The sequence below is a fragment of the Lycium barbarum genome, chromosome 8 (genome assembly GCF_019175385.1).
Source record: "Lycium barbarum isolate Lr01 chromosome 8, ASM1917538v2, whole genome shotgun sequence".
In the NCBI taxonomy this organism is placed as follows: domain Eukaryota; kingdom Viridiplantae; phylum Streptophyta; class Magnoliopsida; order Solanales; family Solanaceae; genus Lycium; species Lycium barbarum.
In genome coordinates this window covers 123,966,631-123,986,470 of record NC_083344.1, presented here as the reverse complement: position 1 = coordinate 123,986,470, position 19,840 = coordinate 123,966,631, and the positions used below count along the sequence as shown (strand labels likewise).

Genomic DNA, 19,840 nt, shown 5'->3' with positions numbered 1-19,840 from the left:
ATAATGGAAAACAAAACAGAAGGTTACTTATTTCAAGTCGCTAAAGAATAAATAGCAAACGAGTAGGACTAGCTGATAAAACTAAAGCACTTGAATAGTAGTATTTGAATGAAGACGTAGATTCCATATTGTCATATAACGTTGATCCAGTCAATTTCATAGGTAAATAAGCTTAGAAAACACAGAGCAGAAACTAAGAATGCAATTACATAGTAACACAGCTAAATTTATTCAAAGAAACGATTGTTCAAACACGACATTTATGAAAACGCGATGCCACCAAAGCATAACCACAAATTTAAAAACATCTTTCGACCAAAGGATCGAAGCAGTATCAACAGTAATAAGATCGAGCATAGGACTAAAAATTCTCAAAAGTTTTCAAAAGCCACCACGGAGACGAAGAACCAGGTGAAGAGTGGATTCTTTCTGGATGTTATAGTCAGCAAGGGTGCGACCATCCTCCAGCTGTTTACCAGCAAAAATCAGCCTCTGCTGGTCTGGTGGGATACCCTCCTTATCCTGAATCTTTGCCTTCACATTATCAATGGTGTCCGAGCTCTCCACCTCCAAGGTAATGGTCTTCCCAGTCAGAGTCTTGACGAAGATCTGCATCCCTCCTCTCAAACGGAGCACCAAATGGAGTGTAGACTCTTTCTGAATGTTGTAATCAGCGAGAGTCCTCCCATCCTCGAGCTGCTTGCCAGCAAAGATCAAACGCTGCTGGTCCGGGGGAATCCCTTCTTTGTCTTGGATCTTTGCTTTCACATTATCAATGGTGTCTGAACTTTCTACCTCCAGGGTAATAGTCTTACCCGTCAATGTCTTCACAAATATCTGCATACCACCTCTCAGACGCAGCACCAGATGGAGGGTTGATTCCTTCTGAATGTTGTAATCTGCAAGAGTCCTTCCATCCTCAAGCTGTTTCCCAGCAAAAATCAACCTCTGCTGGTCAGGTGGGATCCCTTCCTTGTCTTGGATTTTTGCCTTGACATTGTCAATGGTGTCCGAACTCTCAACCTCAAGAGTGATGGTTTTCCCTGTCAACGTCTTTACAAAGATCTGCATACCACCCCTCAGTCGCAGCACCAAATGGAGAGTGGATTCCTTCTGAATATTGTAGTCGGCAAGTGTACGACCATCCTCAAGTTGTTTTCCAGCAAAGATCAACCTTTGCTGATCTGGAGGAATGCCTTCCTTGTCCTGAATTTTTGCCTTAACATTGTCAATAGTGTCTGAGCTCTCAACCTCAAGGGTAATAGTCTTTCCGGTCAAGGTTTTCACAAAGATCTGCATGCCACCACGCAGACGGAGGACAAGGTGGAGGGTGGACTCCTTCTGGATGTTGTAGTCAGCAAGGGTACGGCCATCCTCTAATTGCTTTCCGGCGAAGATCAATCTCTGCTGATCTGGAGGAATTCCTTCCTTATCTTGGATTTTAGCTTTGACATTGTCAATAGTATCGGAGCTCTCAACCTCAAGAGTAATAGTCTTCCCTGTCAAGGTTTTCACAAAGATCTGCATGCCACCACGCAGACGGAGGACAAGGTGGAGGGTGGATTCCTTCTGGATGTTGTAGTCAGCAAGGGTACGGCCGTCCTCTAATTGCTTTCCAGCGAAGATCAATCTCTGCTGATCTGGAGGAATTCCTTCCTTATCTTGGATTTTAGCTTTGACATTGTCAATAGTATCGGAGCTCTCAACCTCAAGAGTAATAGTCTTCCCTGTCAAGGTTTTCACAAAGATCTGCATGCCACCACGCAGACGAAGGACAAGGTGGAGGGTGGACTCTTTCTGAATGTTGTAGTCAGCAAGGGTTCGGCCATCCTCTAACTGCTTTCCAGCGAAGATCAATCTCTGCTGATCTGGAGGAATTCCTTCCTTATCTTGGATTTTAGCTTTGACATTGTCAATTGTATCAGAGCTCTCAACCTCGAGAGTAATAGTCTTCCCAGTCAAGGTTTTCACAAAAATCTGCATGCCACCACGAAGACGGAGGACAAGGTGGAGGGTCGACTCCTTTTGGATGTTGTAGTCAGCAAGGGTACGGCCGTCCTCCAGTTGTTTTCCAGCAAAGATCAACCTTTGCTGATCAGGAGGAATTCCTTCCTTGTCTTGAATCTTTGCCTTAACATTATCGATAGTGTCAGAACTCTCAACCTCGAGAGTGATGGTCTTGCCAGTGAGGGTCTTCACAAAGATTTGCATCTGTAATTTAACAAAGAAAAATCATTAGACAAGGGAAATCTAATTTTCAAAAATACAGGTAATGGTAATCAAACCAAGTTCATAATACATGGATACACATGTCAAAAGGAAACGCTTTCGCGCGCCTAACATACAAAATCAAATAGAAAGAGTGCATGAAATAAAGTCTGATTGATTTACAAATAATCCACATGATAATAACAAGAACTAATGAATACAAAATTATGTCTTATACTCATTCCATATGGGTTTATAAACCAACTCAGTCCATCCTATTAAATTTCAACAATGAAGTTGTAGGTAACACAGTTTTCTTAAAGAAAAAAGGGACAGCTTTTTCACAATATATACACACAAGCACTAATTGAATCAACATGAAAGATGACAATTTCACTTTGTCAAATAAATATGCACCCCTAACTAAGTTTTCATACAGATGACAATCAATAGACAACCTCGAAATATATAACGTGCAGCATAAATATCGAGAATAAAGACATACATATTATCATACTATGATCAATTCTTAACTATGACGAGTCAACACCTAGGTAATTAGACATATATAGTTACCTTGTTCTACTTCTATCTCCTCTTCTTTGATTTTTTTTTTTTAAATTGCGTTTACGTCAAGGATTCTTTAAAAATCAAATCACTTAGATCTAGATCTAATAAAAGCCACAGAAACATAACAACATCTATCAAAATTCAGATCAAACGCGCAACACATATATTATACTATCAATCCTAAGCTATCAAGAGCCAACACCCAAGATAATTAGACATCTTTTTTTTTTTTTTGAAACAGATAATTAGACATCTATAGTCACCTTGTTCTAGTTGTATCTCCTTTTTTCAATTTTTTTTTTTAAATTGCGTTTACCTCAAGGATTCTTTAAAGACAAATCAGTTAGATCTAGGTCTCTAATAAAAGACAACATCAATCAAAATTCAGATCTACTAAAAGTCAACACAAAACATAACGAATCAATTAAATTAACGAAAACATATATATTAAACTAATTCACCAAAGGCAAATCTATAGATCAAATCAAAATTAACAGATCTGAAACAAATAATCAACGGTGACAAACATACACAGAAAAAAGAAAAAAAAAAAAAAAAAAAAAAGAGAATTAGTCGTACCTTGAGATGGTATTGGGAATCAAACGAAGGAGAAAGAGAGTTTTTTTTTTTTTTTTTTAAGAGAAGAAATATTATATTGAGAATTGAGAAAGATGAGTAGAGAAGGGTCCCTTTATATAGTAATTGATAGCCTAAGTTTTTCCACGAAATATCGGGTGGGTGGGATCCACTTTTGGATAGGCATTAATTTAACAACTTTATATACATTGCACCTGCCAACCAAATTAATAAATTATATTGACCAGTAATTTTATAAATTAAAATAGCAATAATTGAGGATTATAATGAGTTGCCCATTTGTTTATCCTTTATTTAAGTTGGAATAATAATTAATCACATTCTAATTTCTCAGTCAAATATATTAAAAAACTTGTTTGTTAAATGTGAGGAAAATTGTGGGAGAAAATGACTTAACTAGAAAAATCAAGAACCGCATCAAATCCTAAAAATTGCAAGAGTTAATGACATAAGCTTCACTTTACAAAGTTGTGACATCCATCTAAATCCTTTTTCTTCATAAATTTCATCAATCTAATAAACAGTGTTTGTTAAATATATGACTTGAGAGCAAACATGTTTACTTCTGACAAATTTAAAATACTAAAATTACTCATGATTTATTTAATCCTCAAATATAAGGTTTCACTTCTGTTATTTTTCGCTATAAATTTATGATGTAAACCATATGAAGTCTTGCAAATTAATACTGCAATATATATTATTCGTCTATTAATATTTTTACGCACAATCTCTTCTAATACTCCTTTAGTTTGAGGAACAAGTGTAAACAAAATTTAAAACAAAAAAATTGTCTCTCTAACAAATATTTTTATCCGAGTTTAATTTCCCAAATAATATTAGTGACATAAAGAAATAAGCACCTTTTATTATCAGATATCAACAAAAAAGAGTTCAACATAAAAGTAGGGGTGGGCGTTCGGTTTGGCTATTTCGGGTTCGATTTTTTGAAGGTAGACACCGAACACCGAACCAAACTAGTTCGGTTCGGTTCTTTCGGTTTCGGTTTTTTAAAGTTCGGTTAGGATCGGTTTCGGATTTTTTGATATAATATTAGAAGAGATTCCATTGACACTAATTCATATTCTCAAAAGCAATAAAACATAAAGCTGATAAATTGAAATCAAAATCAAACAAACAGGATACACAAGAACAAAAAACTATAACCATGACATAGGATTACTAAGTGTTATATACATACCGTAAGAATAATTAAGAAAACACATAAAGGACATACATTAATCATAAAGAGACATCCTAGTTACCTTTCTTTGTTAAGGATATTTGATTTTTTTCAATTGAAGTGGAAAATTACGGATACAAATGCAAAAGAGGACTTATTACAATTGAGTTTTTTTTTTATTTAAACTTAATGGGCCTGGATTATTTTAATTTTTTTTTTGGGTAATGTATTAAATTTCGGTGCGCATTCGTTTTTTCGGTTCGGTTTTATCAAACTTCGGTTCGGCTATTTCGGTTTCGGTTTTTTTACGGTGGACACCAAACACCGAACCAAACTAGTTCAGTTCGGTTCGGTTTGTTGAAGTTTCGATTCGGTTCGGTTCGGTTCGGTTCGATTTTTCGATTTTCGATATTTATGCCCAGCCCTACATAAAAGTTAATAGAAATCCAGACTCCTGTAAAAATTAAACTTGAAATCTGGTGATTTTGTTCAGTCTTGTCTCTTCTTCTTTTCCTTTTTTCCAATCTTGACTCAACAATCCATGCCCAGACTTTGGCCCATTCAAACAAATTGAATTTTCCACCAATTAATTTATTATTTTTATTTGTTTTTGTAATTAAGATGACTTTTAATTGTGATTATTTGTACTACTTTGTCAGTTTTGACTTCTCTAGAGCCAATAGCCATGGTCATTGGACTTGTGATATACGGCATTGTCTTTTGATTATTCTTCTTTTTGTATTTTCTATAACCTTTTACCTCTTTTGTTATATGAAGGGTTTTAATAGTCTTTCGTTTTATGAATTTAGTCGATCATTAAAATAAAATTAAAATATAGCTAAATAATCATTATTAGGTTTTTGAATTAAAATCATCAATCAATTTTATTTTTTTCTCTATTCTTCAATTGTAACATTAATGTTGTTCTAATTATATTTTTCAAGGTTGATATCAAATGAGAAAAAAACTTAGCTCAACAAATTCAATATTGAATAAATAACCCTCCTTAGATTTGATCATATTTTTATTACCTTGAAGTTTTTGAAATCTCTTTTTTTTTTTTTTCAAGACTATTTACTCTTCTATTCTTATCTTTTTTCCCTACTGCTTTCCATTAATGATTTTATTTATGAATTCTACCATTCTTTATATTCATCCTAACATTATTTCTAAGCTCCCCTTTACCTACTCTCTTTTCCATTCATTTCTTTACCTTTGCTTATTCAATCCCGTCAAAAAATTAGTAATTGTTGTTATCTCTCCTTAAAATAATCTAGTTAATTGGCCTTTTGTTTATTCAGTCCCTTCAAAAATTAGTAATTGTTGTTATCTGTCCTTAAAATAATCTGATTAATTGGCCTTTATCTTTCTTATTAATTTTATGGAAAATGCCAAAAATTAATTTTACTCTTAATTATTTTTTAAAAATATATTTTTCATAATTATATGTTGCATAAACATCCAAAAAGTAAATAATTTTAGTTATGATTGGTTATCTTCCTCTTCTATCTCCCACGTTTTGAAGTATATATAAATATCACATGCCGATAAAGTGAAACAACGAACGTACTCTAATATTTCTCAAAAATTATTGATAAGAACTTTTACTATTGCTCTTTTCATCCAAATATTATACTCTTTTCATTTTACAGGATCCACAGTCTAACCATTTTATTTAAGATGACATATATAATTCTTATGTAAGATATAATTTAAATATTTTATTAGAAGTTATAAATCGTGTTGCATGTTTTTCTTTTGCTTCTTTCCTTTTCTTTTTTATACCCTTCATAAACTGTTATCCTTCCATAAGTAATGAAATCAATTCTCCTATTATCTTTTATTAATCTTATGAAACATCCTAAAAATTACTTTTTATTTTGAATAATTCCTCTTACCATTGCTCATTTAGTAATATTCCTAGCCATGTTTTAAATCAAGAAAAAATATACCCCTTGTCATGTTCTGAACAAAGAAAAAGATATTCAATATCAGCACAAAAAGTTCATTCCTCTATAAATATGATGAAACAAATAAATGGTGAATCAAGGTTAAGAGAAAAACAACAATTCTAGTAAAAACAAACAACTTTACTAAATTATTTTATCCTAGCCCAATATTTCTGCATATTTCAAGTAGTACGCTCAAAGAGTTTAGACCCAATTGACAGTAGTAATAATTTATGAAAGTCTGTAAAACTTGAGGACTTTTAAGTTTTAACTATTACAACAAAAAAAATAAAAAACTTAAAGACCGTCTCTTTACATATCAATAAACAACTTTCCTATGAATTAAACTTTATTCTAAAAATTAAAAATAATTTTTACATTCTCATGTTCTATCATTAGGCTAATTAAAAGTTGGTCTACATGACTACGGAAGGATATATACATACTTTTTTAAGCAGCTTCTCGCATGCACGTATATGTTTGACTTTTTTTTTCTGCTTCAATTATGAAAACACCCATCCTTAGAGACACAATATAACATAATCAAATTCTCCAAAAAAAAAAACATAAGAAGGACTATATTATCAACATAACATAATCAAAAAGGAAAAGGACTATATATGTTGTCAACGTAACATAATCAAATTTTCTTAGAAGAAAAAAAGGAAGAAGCAATGAGATAAACTACAATTACTTTTTAAAGAGTTCCTCCATTCATATCATCAAGAACCCAAACAAATGCAAACAATCGGTAGTGGCTGTTGCACTTAAAAAATAGAGGATAACCAACATTGCTCAAGACAAATTTATTTGTATAGATATTAGTGTGACTTTAAGGTGTCATAAACTTGTATATTGAATGATTGGGGGTTATGACTATGAAAAGTTTGAGGGTTATGGATACTATTAATATTAATTAAGAATATAATTTATGTAAAATGAATAGGTATGAGTTATGGAGATGACTTTTTAAATTGAAATAATTGAGAAAAATTAGAGAAAAGGGAGAAAAAGGGAGAAAAAAAGATAAATGTCAATGGAGGTCATAGAGAGGTACCGTCTATGTCTAGTTTTATATTATATATTGATTCAATCCTCGTATATTGAATTTGACTTGGTGATATTTAGGGCCCGTTTGGCCATAAAAAAATTTCACTTTTTTCCTGAAAACGTTTTCACTTTATTTAGAAATCAACATTTGGAATTTGGAAAATACCAAAAAAATTATTTTCACTTTCAAGACATTCAAACAACCAAATATTCTTTGCAAAAAGTATAACCAAACACAACTCCACTTCAACTCCAACTCCAAAATACCAAATAAAGTGAAAAATATTTGGTTTTCATGACCAAACACCTACTTATTTTGCATGTTCCTACTCTCTGCACCACTATGTGATCCTGTGATCAGTTTTTTTTTTTTTTCCTTTGTTGGATTATTAGCTTTCTCAATAAGAAGAAAAAGTTGGTCTAATTAGTCGAATTATAAGAGGACTGTAAATATGTACATAAAATGCACATGCCTATAGAGAACTTTCCATAAAGTACTAATAACTTCTAAGTATATTTCTTCTAGTTTTCAGTTCGCAACTAATAAGGTCTGCTATAGTTGTATGAGATTCTAGAACATTCCGGCATGTTCTCTTTAGATAGTGACAATTTTATAAAAATTAGTGAATTTGTCCGCGCTTCGCGCGATGGTATATTATATTATAAATTTAATTATACAGATAAAATAAATATTTTATAATACCAAATTATGCACAAATATATCGTAAAAACATGTAGAAGCAAAAAAAACAAATTTATAACAAAACATACATATAAAACATTAAACCTAAAAACAAATCCATGCATACTTTTTTTGTTAATTTATAATGAAAAAGCTCTTGCAGAAATGAATTATCGACCATTTGGGAACAAGAAATTAACTTTTATTAGTAATTTTATTTAGGTGTAGTTTTCAGTTTTCATCCATAATGAGAGATTTTTTATATTATGAAGGCTCTGTCATTGAAAAATAGTGTTGTTAAACGTTTAGTTAAACTGTGCCTAAATCCTGAAGTTCAGTAAAGTCAGGCTTCACCTCATCTTATCTTTTGTACTCTAGTATAGGCATTAAGATGTTAAGCCATGTGCATCTTCAATCTCCACGAATGAATTCTATCTTTAATGACACAACACTATATACATAAGTTAATTAATTACATATGTTTTTATTATTTTGTCAAAATAATTTATTCTTTGTGTTTATAGTTATAACTTACAACTTTTTATCTCCATTGTTAACCCAAAAAAAAAAAAGTTTTTATCTTCATAACTTTTAATATATGAGTTTACTATTAAATTTGGATAGTTAAACTTTGTGAGAATTTGAATGCCTCCTCGTTAGGCTCCTTTTCACATCTTTGGAATGAAAAAACATAAGCACGTTTAACTTATATAATTAATAGAGGTGATTCATAAAAAGAAGAAAAATATAATTATATTTCTTAGAGGTGCCACATCACTCTTCTTTTGCACTTAAAGCTCCAATATACTTAACGCTTTTTGACACTTTTCGCTCTTGATTACTTTGCTCATAATTAAAAATAAAAGAATTAAATAGTTTATTGCTCTCACCGAAATATTTTGAATTTTTATATTTTATTATTTTGAAAATGCAAAAATAAATATTGTTCTTAGCAAGGAGAAGTGCAAAAAAAAAAAAAAAAAAAAAAAAAGGATTTCTCATAAGTAATTTCTTGAGATCTCTCTATTAAATTCACCATTGTACAATGGTTTCTTATCAAGACTGTAAATATTGATCATTTAGTGATAAGTAGTCATATTTGATCATGCTGCAAATTATTCCTGCTACATAAAGCTACATAAAATTGTAGCCGTCAAGTAACTCTATCGACACTATAATAAAATATTGTAGCCAAGTAACTATACTGGTACTATATGCTAATCTTGTTTAAGAAAAACAATAGCGAGTTATAATTAACACCAACATAGAAAACATATAATTGAACATCAATTCTGAACTATGATTTCTTGGTAAAATAACAATCTTCTCCCAAAAAAGATAATGAATAGAAAATACGAAAAATAAAAAGTTATCAAGAGGATAATCATGTCTAATTATAAGCTTATCATCAAGCATGTCCAAGATGCTCCCTGCAAAACGTTAGTGAATGAACATCAATTTGAACTATGATTTCTTGGTTAAATGACAATCTTCTTCAAGAAAAAAAGATAATGAATAGAAAATACGAAAAATAAGAGAATTATACAATAAAAAGATACCGAGATAATAATCATGTCTAATTAAGCTTATCATCAAGCGGCACTACACATTCAAGATGCTACCTGTGCTTGGTTTCTCTCCTTTCTCTGATGAAATCTCTATTGTTGGATCTTGAGGATTTACATGAATGCAATGGGCGATGACTCAACAACCACACTTGTTATATAGCCTACCTTCATAACTTACAACTTTTCATCTCCATAGCTTTTTAATACACGAGTTTATTATAATTAAATATAGCCATTATTGGGGTAGTTAATTTTTATAAGGACTTCAATGCCCCATACTCTTCAAACGTTTCAATATTAATCTACGTTTGGAATGAACAAACTTTAGCACATTTACGTGTCATTCATTTTTGGAATAAAAACACTTTAGCACATTAACATATATAGATAAGAGAGTTAATTAATTATTGATTTTTTAGTTTTTTTCCTTAGCATATAAATGAGAAAAATAGGGAAAATGTCAAAAAAGGAGAAAAAAAGATAATTGTGTTGCTTGGCCAAAAAGAGGTGTCATATCACTTTTTCTATTCCTTACTTTATTAAATATAAAATCATGTTGGTGATTTTAATTAGGTGTCATAACTTGTATACTAAATTAGAATTATGAAATTAATTACTAATACTAATTAATATAAGTTATGAAGATGAAGGGGTCTGAGTTATGGAGATGAATTTTTAAATTGAAATAAAATAATTAAAAATGATATAAAAGCCAAAACAAAAAAAGGAGAAAAAAGATAAATAAAATCCTTGGTCATTGGGAGTTACCACATAGGATTGTTTATTCATAGCTTTATATTATATACTAGTATACTTGTCGGCGCTTCGCGCGGTCATAATTTTTGGAAAATATGATTCAAATCATAAAATTATGTATAAACTTATTTGACAGAAAAAAATTGTGAAAAATATTATAGGTTAAGTATGAAAAATCAATCTAACTCAATAAAGGTTTGAATGAGAAAATCATAAATAAAGATTCGACATTATTTTAGTGGAGTAGAACACGTCATAATAAGAGGAGTTCACGTAAAATGAGAAAATATTATGTGATAAAAAAAAATTGCATGTAACAGTATTAAAATTTTAATGCAATATATATGATAAGAAAAAATAAATAAAGATTCATAAAAATATTAAATAAAGAAATGAATTTTATAGAAAAACAATTTTCAAACTCTCTTCGCTTGTTAAAGTAATCATTTCAAAGCAAACTAAATTTTGCAAATTTATTGCAATACAAATTCATCTAGGATGAACTAATACTTCTAAAAAGGAATATTCGGTAAGGAAAACTTCACAGAAGTAATTTTTAGTGGATTAATCTTACAAAGTTACAAAATAAATCATTTTCAAAAAGGAATAAGATGCTCGCTAGGACATGAATTCTAATATCATAAGTATTTCTCATAGGAACGTCTGCAAATTAATCGAATTATATTAAATCTTCAGAATAGATCAATGTAATTTAGGAGAAATCAATAAAAGGACATCAATTCAAAATCTTAACTTTCGAATTGAGAGACATCGAGAATTGTTGGCTATTTCTTATGCTTGAATGTTTGAGGGAAGACGATTGAAGTTGCTTTAGGGATGATTTTAAAGTGCCTAATCTTTTGGGTATTATTACCCTTTTGAAGAATAAGAAGTAGCTGCAAAAAAGAAAGATATAGAAGTCTATCTTATTTAACATCAAGAGAGTGTGAAAATCAGTAGTTAGAAAGAATGGATTTGTGGGATCATTTCATCATATCTCATTACAAAATGCTGCAGAAAAATAATTGATAGACATTTGATGAATTGATAAATATTATTTGTATGAACGGAAGAGAAGTAAAAAATTTACAATAGTATTTAAAAGCTTGTATTTTCTTTTAAAGGTCATAATAAAGACAGGAAACTCAAGAGACTTAAATGAAGAATTTGTAACTAAAATCTCATGAGATTGGTATTAGACATTTCTAATTAGAGGAATAAGGAAAAAAAGGCCTTTTTAAAAATTAAAAAGAATTATGTTTCTTGGCCAAAGAGAGGTGCGACATCACCTTCCTCATTCTCGGAATTTCATCTCTGGTATCTTGGAATCTTTCCTTAACCCACTCAATGGTGTTGTACCTGCTTCAGAAGGTAGATTATGAATAAGGTCATTTAACTACAATATCCGAGGAAGCTAATTCATCCGACCAAATTGAGAATACCGTTTATATATCCATACCACAAAGTGCAAAGTCTCATAATCATAATTCTCACACATCAAGACTACAAACTTACAAAAGTTACTTTGAATCATAACTTGTATATTAGTTAATCACCATTGAAATGGAGTCCGGAGCCAAAAGGGTATAAAAATACACGGTATAAACCAAAAGGGGGTAGCAAACAATTTAGAGACCAAAACGGGTATCCACGTTATACCCCAATTTTTTTTTTTCCATTGTCAGACATATTCACGGAAAAATTAAAAAAAAAATTAAAAGGTATAACGTGGACGGATCCACGTTATACATTTCATTAATTTTTTCCCCCGGCGTTTTACAAATAGTTTGTAAGACGTTGCCTCTATTTAAATCATATTCGGCTGTGTTTTTAATAAAAAAAAAATTATTGATTTTTTGATTTTTAAAGCATATAGTTAATTTCAGTGATTAACTCAAATAAATATTTTAACACATGCAATAATTAAATATGTGTTATATATGCGAACAGAAATAAAAAATAAAATATAAGTTAAATAAACGTCACACATTAACTGAGTAGTAAATGTTAAATTACATACTAACTATTAATCAAGACATAACTTTATTTTGAATATAAATATAATTCTAAAAAAATATAGGGAGAAAAACTAGTTGTAAAATGGTCAAACTTTAGATGGTCATAACTTTGCGCTCGGACGTCCTTTTTACGCGTTTTTTTTTAACTTGCGTATTTTTTCAAGATCTACGCGGACAAACTGCCATGAGGCTGTTTGGCCGAGCCGATTTTTAAAAAAAACACCTTTTATCCCATTCAATTTCAATTTTCCCCCAAATTGGCCTGAAATTTTCAGTTTTATGTACTTATAAGATGATGATGCGCAATAGATTTCAACTTAAAAATCCTGGGGTAATGTAGCTGTGAATGTCAATTTCACTTCTGCGGTTTCAATTTTTGAAAATAAGGCTGACTAATTTTCTCGACATATAAAGTTGACTAAAATAACCTTACAGTCAAACACTAAGTTTTTTCAAATAAAACTTAGTTCGGGTTTAGGAGCGCGGACTACAACTAGAAGGAGGAATGAAATGGATATAGCTCCTGCTCGCATGGCTAGAAAGTGTAGTACGTGCAAGCAAACAGGTCATAACAAGAATCGCTGCTCCGACAGAAATCAACAATTGTTGTTGCTTGTTAGTTTTTATGTTTTTTCTTAAGTTGTACGATTGTTGTTTCCTTATGTAATCTTCCAAGAATATATAACATGTCTTGTGCCGTTTAATAGTTAGTATGTAATTTAACATTTACTACTCAGTTAATGTGTGACGTTTATTTAACTTATATTTTATTTTTTATTTCTGTTCGCATATATAACACATTTAATTATTGCATGTGTTAAAATATTTATTTGAGTTAATCACTGAAATTAACTATATGCTTTAAAAATTAAAAAAATTAATAATTTTTTTTATTAAAAACACAGCCGATTATGATTTAAATAGAGGCAACGTCTTACAAACTATTTGTAAAACGCCGGGGGGAAATTAATGAAATGTATAACGTGGATCAGTCCACTTTTTACAAATATATATTGTAAAGTCCACGTTTTACAATATATATTTGTAAAAAGTGGATCCGTCCACGTTATACCTTTTAATTTTTTTTAAAAATTTTCCGTGAATATGTTTGACAATGGAATTTTTTTTTGGGGTATAATGTGGATCAGTCCACGTTATACCCGTTTTGGTCTCTAAATTTTTTGCTACCCCTTTTGGTTTATACCGTGTGTCACACTCCATTTTCACCCGGAGGTTAAAGTAGAAGTATGACGTATTAGAGATTCTTGTTTTTGTTTTTTTCAAGGGAGTCGCCACCTAATTATTTATGGTGAATTAGGACACCTAAAGTTTATTAAAGTTATATTTAAAGTTAACTCTGTTTAAGGTCTGCGAAACTTAAGATTCTAGGTAAGGGTTCAATTACTCTAAAGGGAAGGTATTAGGCACCCTTTAAGACCCATTAACAATGGTTAACGACCGGATTCATAATTAATTAGGCTAAGTGTAAATACGATATTATAAAAAAAAGTAGTTTTGTAAGTATGACTAAAGTTATAGATAGACATGTAAGAATGATATTTAAAATAGAACTTGTAAAAAAAAAAATGTATAAAAGAGTACTTCTAACGTTACTCTGAAAACACGACTTATGAATGTTGTTAAAGTTTTAAACGAAAGTATAACAGTATTGTTTAAAATAATACTTATAGAAGACATAATAATTTGTGTAACAGAAGATTCTAAATGTTGAGGTACAAAGATATTGCTAAAGCCTAAATTGAAAATATAGTAAATTTATTCAAACATAAGACTCGTAAAAAAATAGAGTAATTTGCTTATGGTTGATAGCCTTTTAAAAGATGATTCGTCAAATGTGATCTTCAGATAAAAAATGATGTTATATGAATACGATGGTGTTGAAAAATCTAGACTTATTTTTATAAATAGAATGCAAAGGAGGTGAGTTTTATTTTTTATTAACTTATTTAACTAATTCAGCTAAAGGTATGCATAGTTGAATACATCTTAAAAATAATGTTTATAAAGAATACTCGGATTAATATTTACATATTAATGACGTTTTGAGAATTTTAAGATAGTAAAATAAAGTATAACTCCTTTGACTTGAAATATATAGTCGTGCTATTTGAAAATCAATTACTCGAATAAATGTTATAGATACCATTAATAGTTTAGAACATAACTAGAAGTGAATATAAACTTGTGGAATTAACTACCCGTTATTAAACTACAACCCTTAATATACTAGAATTTATCTAAGTTAATAAAATAAAATAAGATGTTAGTCGCACAAAGCAAATAAAAATACACAACAAAAATGAAATAGAAGGAAAGAGGAGCAAATGGACCAGTCCATTTTTTAAGGACTATTGCTGCGATCTGTTTGCTATTGGGCTGGCTCAAGAAGAGGATTTTATCGGACTTGGGCCCAACACCGAATGTGGAAGATGTGAATGACGGAGTAAATGTGCATTCCAAGCCTGTGCAGGATGACGTCGAGTCTCAAAGTAAGACTCTTCGACTCCGGGTACATGCGAAAATAAAAGAAGATTGGATTAGAAAAAGGGAATCGATTCTTAGCATGTTGCAAACAGATTCAGTAAGAAAACAAGATCCCATTTAATCTCTACTATGATTATATGTAATGCATAGTCTATTCGCATTCAAGATCAAGTTGCCAGTCATTTTAACCAAAACAGTGAGGTGTATAGGCTATTTCATTTTTATTAGAAGGTTACAGAATATCAAAAAAATGTGTCATTAAACAGGAACAAATTTAGACACGAAATAGCTAACATTCGATCGAATAAAACAGGACTGTGATCTTTCTTTTAGGCCCGTTAGTAAGCTGCTATAATCCGGATCAAACTGAATATAACTTTTGTATTTTATACAATGGGCAAACTTTCATATTTGAGCGGCCAGACCATGAAATGTTTGGCTTCAAATGGAGTGGATAATCAACAACATATAAGTACACGGAAGACCTTATAAAGGTATCATGACTAAGCACATAAGACGCAAACAGTCAGTTATTAATTGTCAAAAATTAGGTAAGTGGCATATGCTAGTTTTTTATGGTACATACAGAAAGAGGCAAAAAATGAGAAGCAACAGAAATTTTGTAGGGAACAACATCCATGGAATCTGTGTTTGTAGTGCTGAATTTCTTTTACAACACCGACACTAAACTTATCTAATCCAATAGGCATATGATGGTATTTGTTTAGATTAGCTGGTACTTCTTGCAAAAAGCTAAATGTGCGACATAGGTTTTGAGTAAATTGCCATTGCAAAAGCTAAACATGCAACATATATCCTCAAGTACACATTCTAGGCAGTGGTTATTTTTCACATATTTCTCAAACCCACACATCTCAATGATTTCCAGCATATCATATCTATGATGTTCCATTCTCTTATGAAGATAAAAAAGGCTTCAACGATAGTAAAATCTTAGAGCTTTTACTCAAACATTAGATCCATCAACTAGATTTGACCGAAAAAGAAAAAAAAAACAATTTCACAAAGGTATAGACAGGATTTGATCGGAAAGCACTGCCACACAGAGACTGAAGAGGTGTACAAGACCGAGAAAACATGATTTGCCTTTAAAAATGACCACCGGTATATAAAAAAAAAACATGTGAAAGTTATGCTTTAAAAGAATACAGATTCTCCAATAGCATCGACAATTTCGTTAAGAATGAACAAATACCAAATTCAACAACTCCATTAAAAGGCCATTTCAACAACTCCCTATCCATTTGTGGTGTCTGTTTGTTGCCTAACATTACACCATCCAAGAAAATGAGTGAAAAAGTCAAGGAAACAAGTTCACATTTTGAAGTCATCAAAAGGCAAATCCCACAGCTAAAGCCAATCAAAAAGTTGATCTTTCCTTAAACTCAAACTCAACAAACCAAAGAATAGCATCAAAATCTAACAAAAACAATCAAAGGAGCTTCACACCCAAAAAGTTGATCTTTCCTGAATCTAATTCGAACCTATCAGATTTAATCGAAATTTGGATTTGCCCTTAACAGATGGTTTCACCTAGACTGGAATTCCTACCCAAAGTTATCAAACCCAAACCTTACGCTTAATGAAGATAGTAGACATTTTCAATTATGGATTAAATCAACAGCCACCATATAATATAGCACATGATGCTAGCCACTAAACAAAGCAAAAGTACCACATGTAAAGCTCAGATTCTTAAGACAGTGAGCATGCTAATTGCTGATTCAAACCAAGGAATACAGATTTCACAAAATGGTGTATCACATGACTAACAGATTTAAACAAATCAAATTAAACTAACATGCATAAACACTACTTAATTACCAGCAAAACCTCTTCGATTACACTAATATCGTAGACTGCCTAAATTAACGAAATTACTACTAAATCAACTCGCACAAAAACTCATAAACAAACTAAACTACCAGAATGAAAATAACTAAGACGAGGAAGAAATTACCTTTTGTGGTACAGTGAACGGGGCGTCGAGGTCGTCGAATCTACACTCTCGTTATGAATAGACCCGAACACGAGCGAACCTCAACTCGTCTATGCTTGAATTCAAATTTAGTAGCAGGGGGAAGAAAGGGAACCAAAAATGATCTGTTATTTTGAATCGCTACCCGAAAGTGTTAAGACTCAAGAACATTAACGTTTTTCAGAGGAATGTAAGCGGCTAAAACAGAACCCAAACCCAGAAATTCTTCAAATTGTGTTCAATCCCCTTCTTTTTTTTTATTGATTTCGGGTTCCGTATCCCTCAACCCTTGAAAAATCCCCTTTATACTCGAACTCGAAATAAAAGAAACCAAACAGAAATAATGTTTTGAGATTACAAACTGAGGTCAAGAAAAACGAAAAATGGTATTCCCCCTTTCCCAAAAACTAAAAAAAATCAGTAGAGATAGCACAAAGATAAGACTAAAACGTAGTGGAAAGGTGAAGAATCCCCCCTTTTCGATTCGACTTTCAATCCCATTTATAGGGTTTTGTTTGTATTAAATAAAGGGGAGGAGCGTATGAGAGAGGCGGGAGCGGGGGACAGGCGTGGTGGAAGTGCAGAGGGAGCACGTGAGGGAGACAAGGATAAGTGGAGCAGCGAGGGATGGCAAAGAAGAGGTGGGAAGAACGTGGGAGATGGAGGCGAGATGGAGACGAGGAGGAGAGAAGGAGGAAAGGGTGAGGGTGGCGGAAAATGAAGGAGAAGGGAATTAGGGTAAAGATAATGAGGGTTGGGCCGGGTAGGAGTTAATTGGGCTGGTCCGTTTTGGGCTGGCCTATTAATTTAAATATGGGCTGATATAAATGTGGATTGGATATTAAAAATGTGGGTTGCTTATTCGGGTAGGGAAATAATATTATATTTGTATTTTAAGCCATTAATTGGCTAAAAATTGTTGACCATTTTTCCGCTATTTAATTATTTTGGGATTCTAATTTAATAACTGGTATAATATATATTATGTAGAGACGATAATTAACCTGTAGAAGAATAAAGATTTTGCAAAATATTGCCTTGTAATAAATTTAACGAGTCCGAACCCGAAAAAATGAAATGATGACGAATCATCTAAAATTTTTAGTAAAGTGATACTTGTAATGTTAAAAATAAAAGTAATGATATTTAGTAGTAATGGCAATGAAATAAAGTATTTAGGTCGTCAGTAAATTTAGAAAGCCTGAGTAAATTAAAATAAAGGAGGGACAAAATTGGGTGTCAACACCGTGTATTTTTATACCCTTTTGGCTCCGGACTCTTTGAAATGAAAGTGAAACATAAAGAAGCAACTCATATCAATATTTAAACTAACCAACAACGAAATCTCTATAAAGATATTTCCTGTCCATCTCTCTATTCTAATATTGTCACCCCCTTCTTTCCTTTCTTTGTTGTCCAGCGGGAAGTTCGCCACAGATTTAGCGTCGACTTATTTAGTTTTTGAATTGCCAAAAAAATGACTACAACTTGATAAAAAAGTTTTAAAAAATTATAAAAGAAACTCAAAAGATTGACAGAATATGTTATCCAAAGAGAGGGCATGAAGCTTATTTATGTAGAGGAAAAATATGAGGATACAACAACAACAACAACAACAACAACAACCCAGTGAGGGTATAAAAATGTACGCAGACCTTACTCCTACCAAGGTAGGATGGCTGTTTCCGAGAGACCCTCGGCTCATTAATCCTCCATTATCATCACATTTAAGGATATATCCTCAATTTGATTCAGGTCTATAAGAACGTGCCCATTTCTTCATTCTAAAATATAAAGTAAAATATGAGTATTAAGAGCATTAATTTGATTCATGGCTAAAGGACGTGCCATACGTTACTCATTTTATATTAATCAACTATTAACCAATGTAATTCTTAATTGCTGCAATCAAGAGACGTGACTTTTAATTTTTTTTAACCTAGAACATAAATTTTTTAATTGAAAAAAAGCCAAAAAAAGGAGAAAAAAGATAAATAAAAATAGAGGTCATAAAGAGGTGTCATATCACCTTGTCTATGCCTAATTTTATATTATATATAAATTGATAATAGACTGCAGACAAATGAGACCTAACGCAATTCGAGTCTTCTTAGTTGACATTTTTCACTAATGTGTTATTTGCACTGCAATTATAGTTTATATTTCTCAGCAAAAGTCTTTTCATATTTCTTAAATTTTGTGTTCAATCAAAGTGCATCACCTAACATGGTCCCTAGCTCTCTATACATCCTACTAATATCATCTTAGTCTGGCAAAATTAAAGTGCTATAATTACCAAGGAATTGTTGAGAACTTTGTTACCTTTGATTTACAAAGATATGTGCATGTTCCCATGAAATTGTAGCTAAATTTTAAAAATTCTTCTTGCGTTGCATGTTTTGGTATGTGTAGGTAATCAAACTGTTCTATTTATTCTTTTTTTCTAAACTAACCTTATGATATCTGAAACTTCTTAAAATTAGCTGATTTTCTTTAGCAACTCAGACATTAGTAAAACCAAGTTCTCCATTGGAGAAAACATAAAAGTCCTAATTAAGTATTAACTGGTGTATATATTACTTCACTGTTTTTCATTTCAGTTAATTTGCATATAGAATATACTTTTTGTTAAATTAAATCTATCTCTCCTAGTAGCATAATAAAAAGATTAGTCGTCGCCTGAGAGATTCGAACTCTCGCGGGGAAACCCCATGTACTTAGCAGGCACACGCCTTAACCACTCGGCCAAAGCGAC

General features: G+C 31.6%; 1 protein-coding gene and 1 non-coding gene across 2 annotated transcripts; both read right to left on the bottom strand.

Annotated features, from left to right (window-relative positions):
- Positions 1-205: 205 nt before the first annotated feature.
- On the bottom strand, positions 206-3,515 carry LOC132607110 (polyubiquitin-like). Its single transcript, XM_060320933.1, has 2 exons — positions 3,358-3,515; positions 206-2,211 (listed from the first exon to the last, which is right to left on the bottom strand). The coding sequence occupies exon 2, from the start codon at positions 2,209-2,211 to the stop codon at positions 382-384; it is 1,830 nt and encodes a 609-aa protein (XP_060176916.1). The 5' UTR covers positions 3,358-3,515; the 3' UTR covers positions 206-381.
- Positions 3,516-19,758: 16,243 nt separating this feature from the next.
- Positions 19,759-19,840, bottom strand: TRNAS-GCU (transfer RNA serine (anticodon GCU)). The gene has a single exon. It is a non-coding gene; the product is annotated as a tRNA-Ser (tRNA).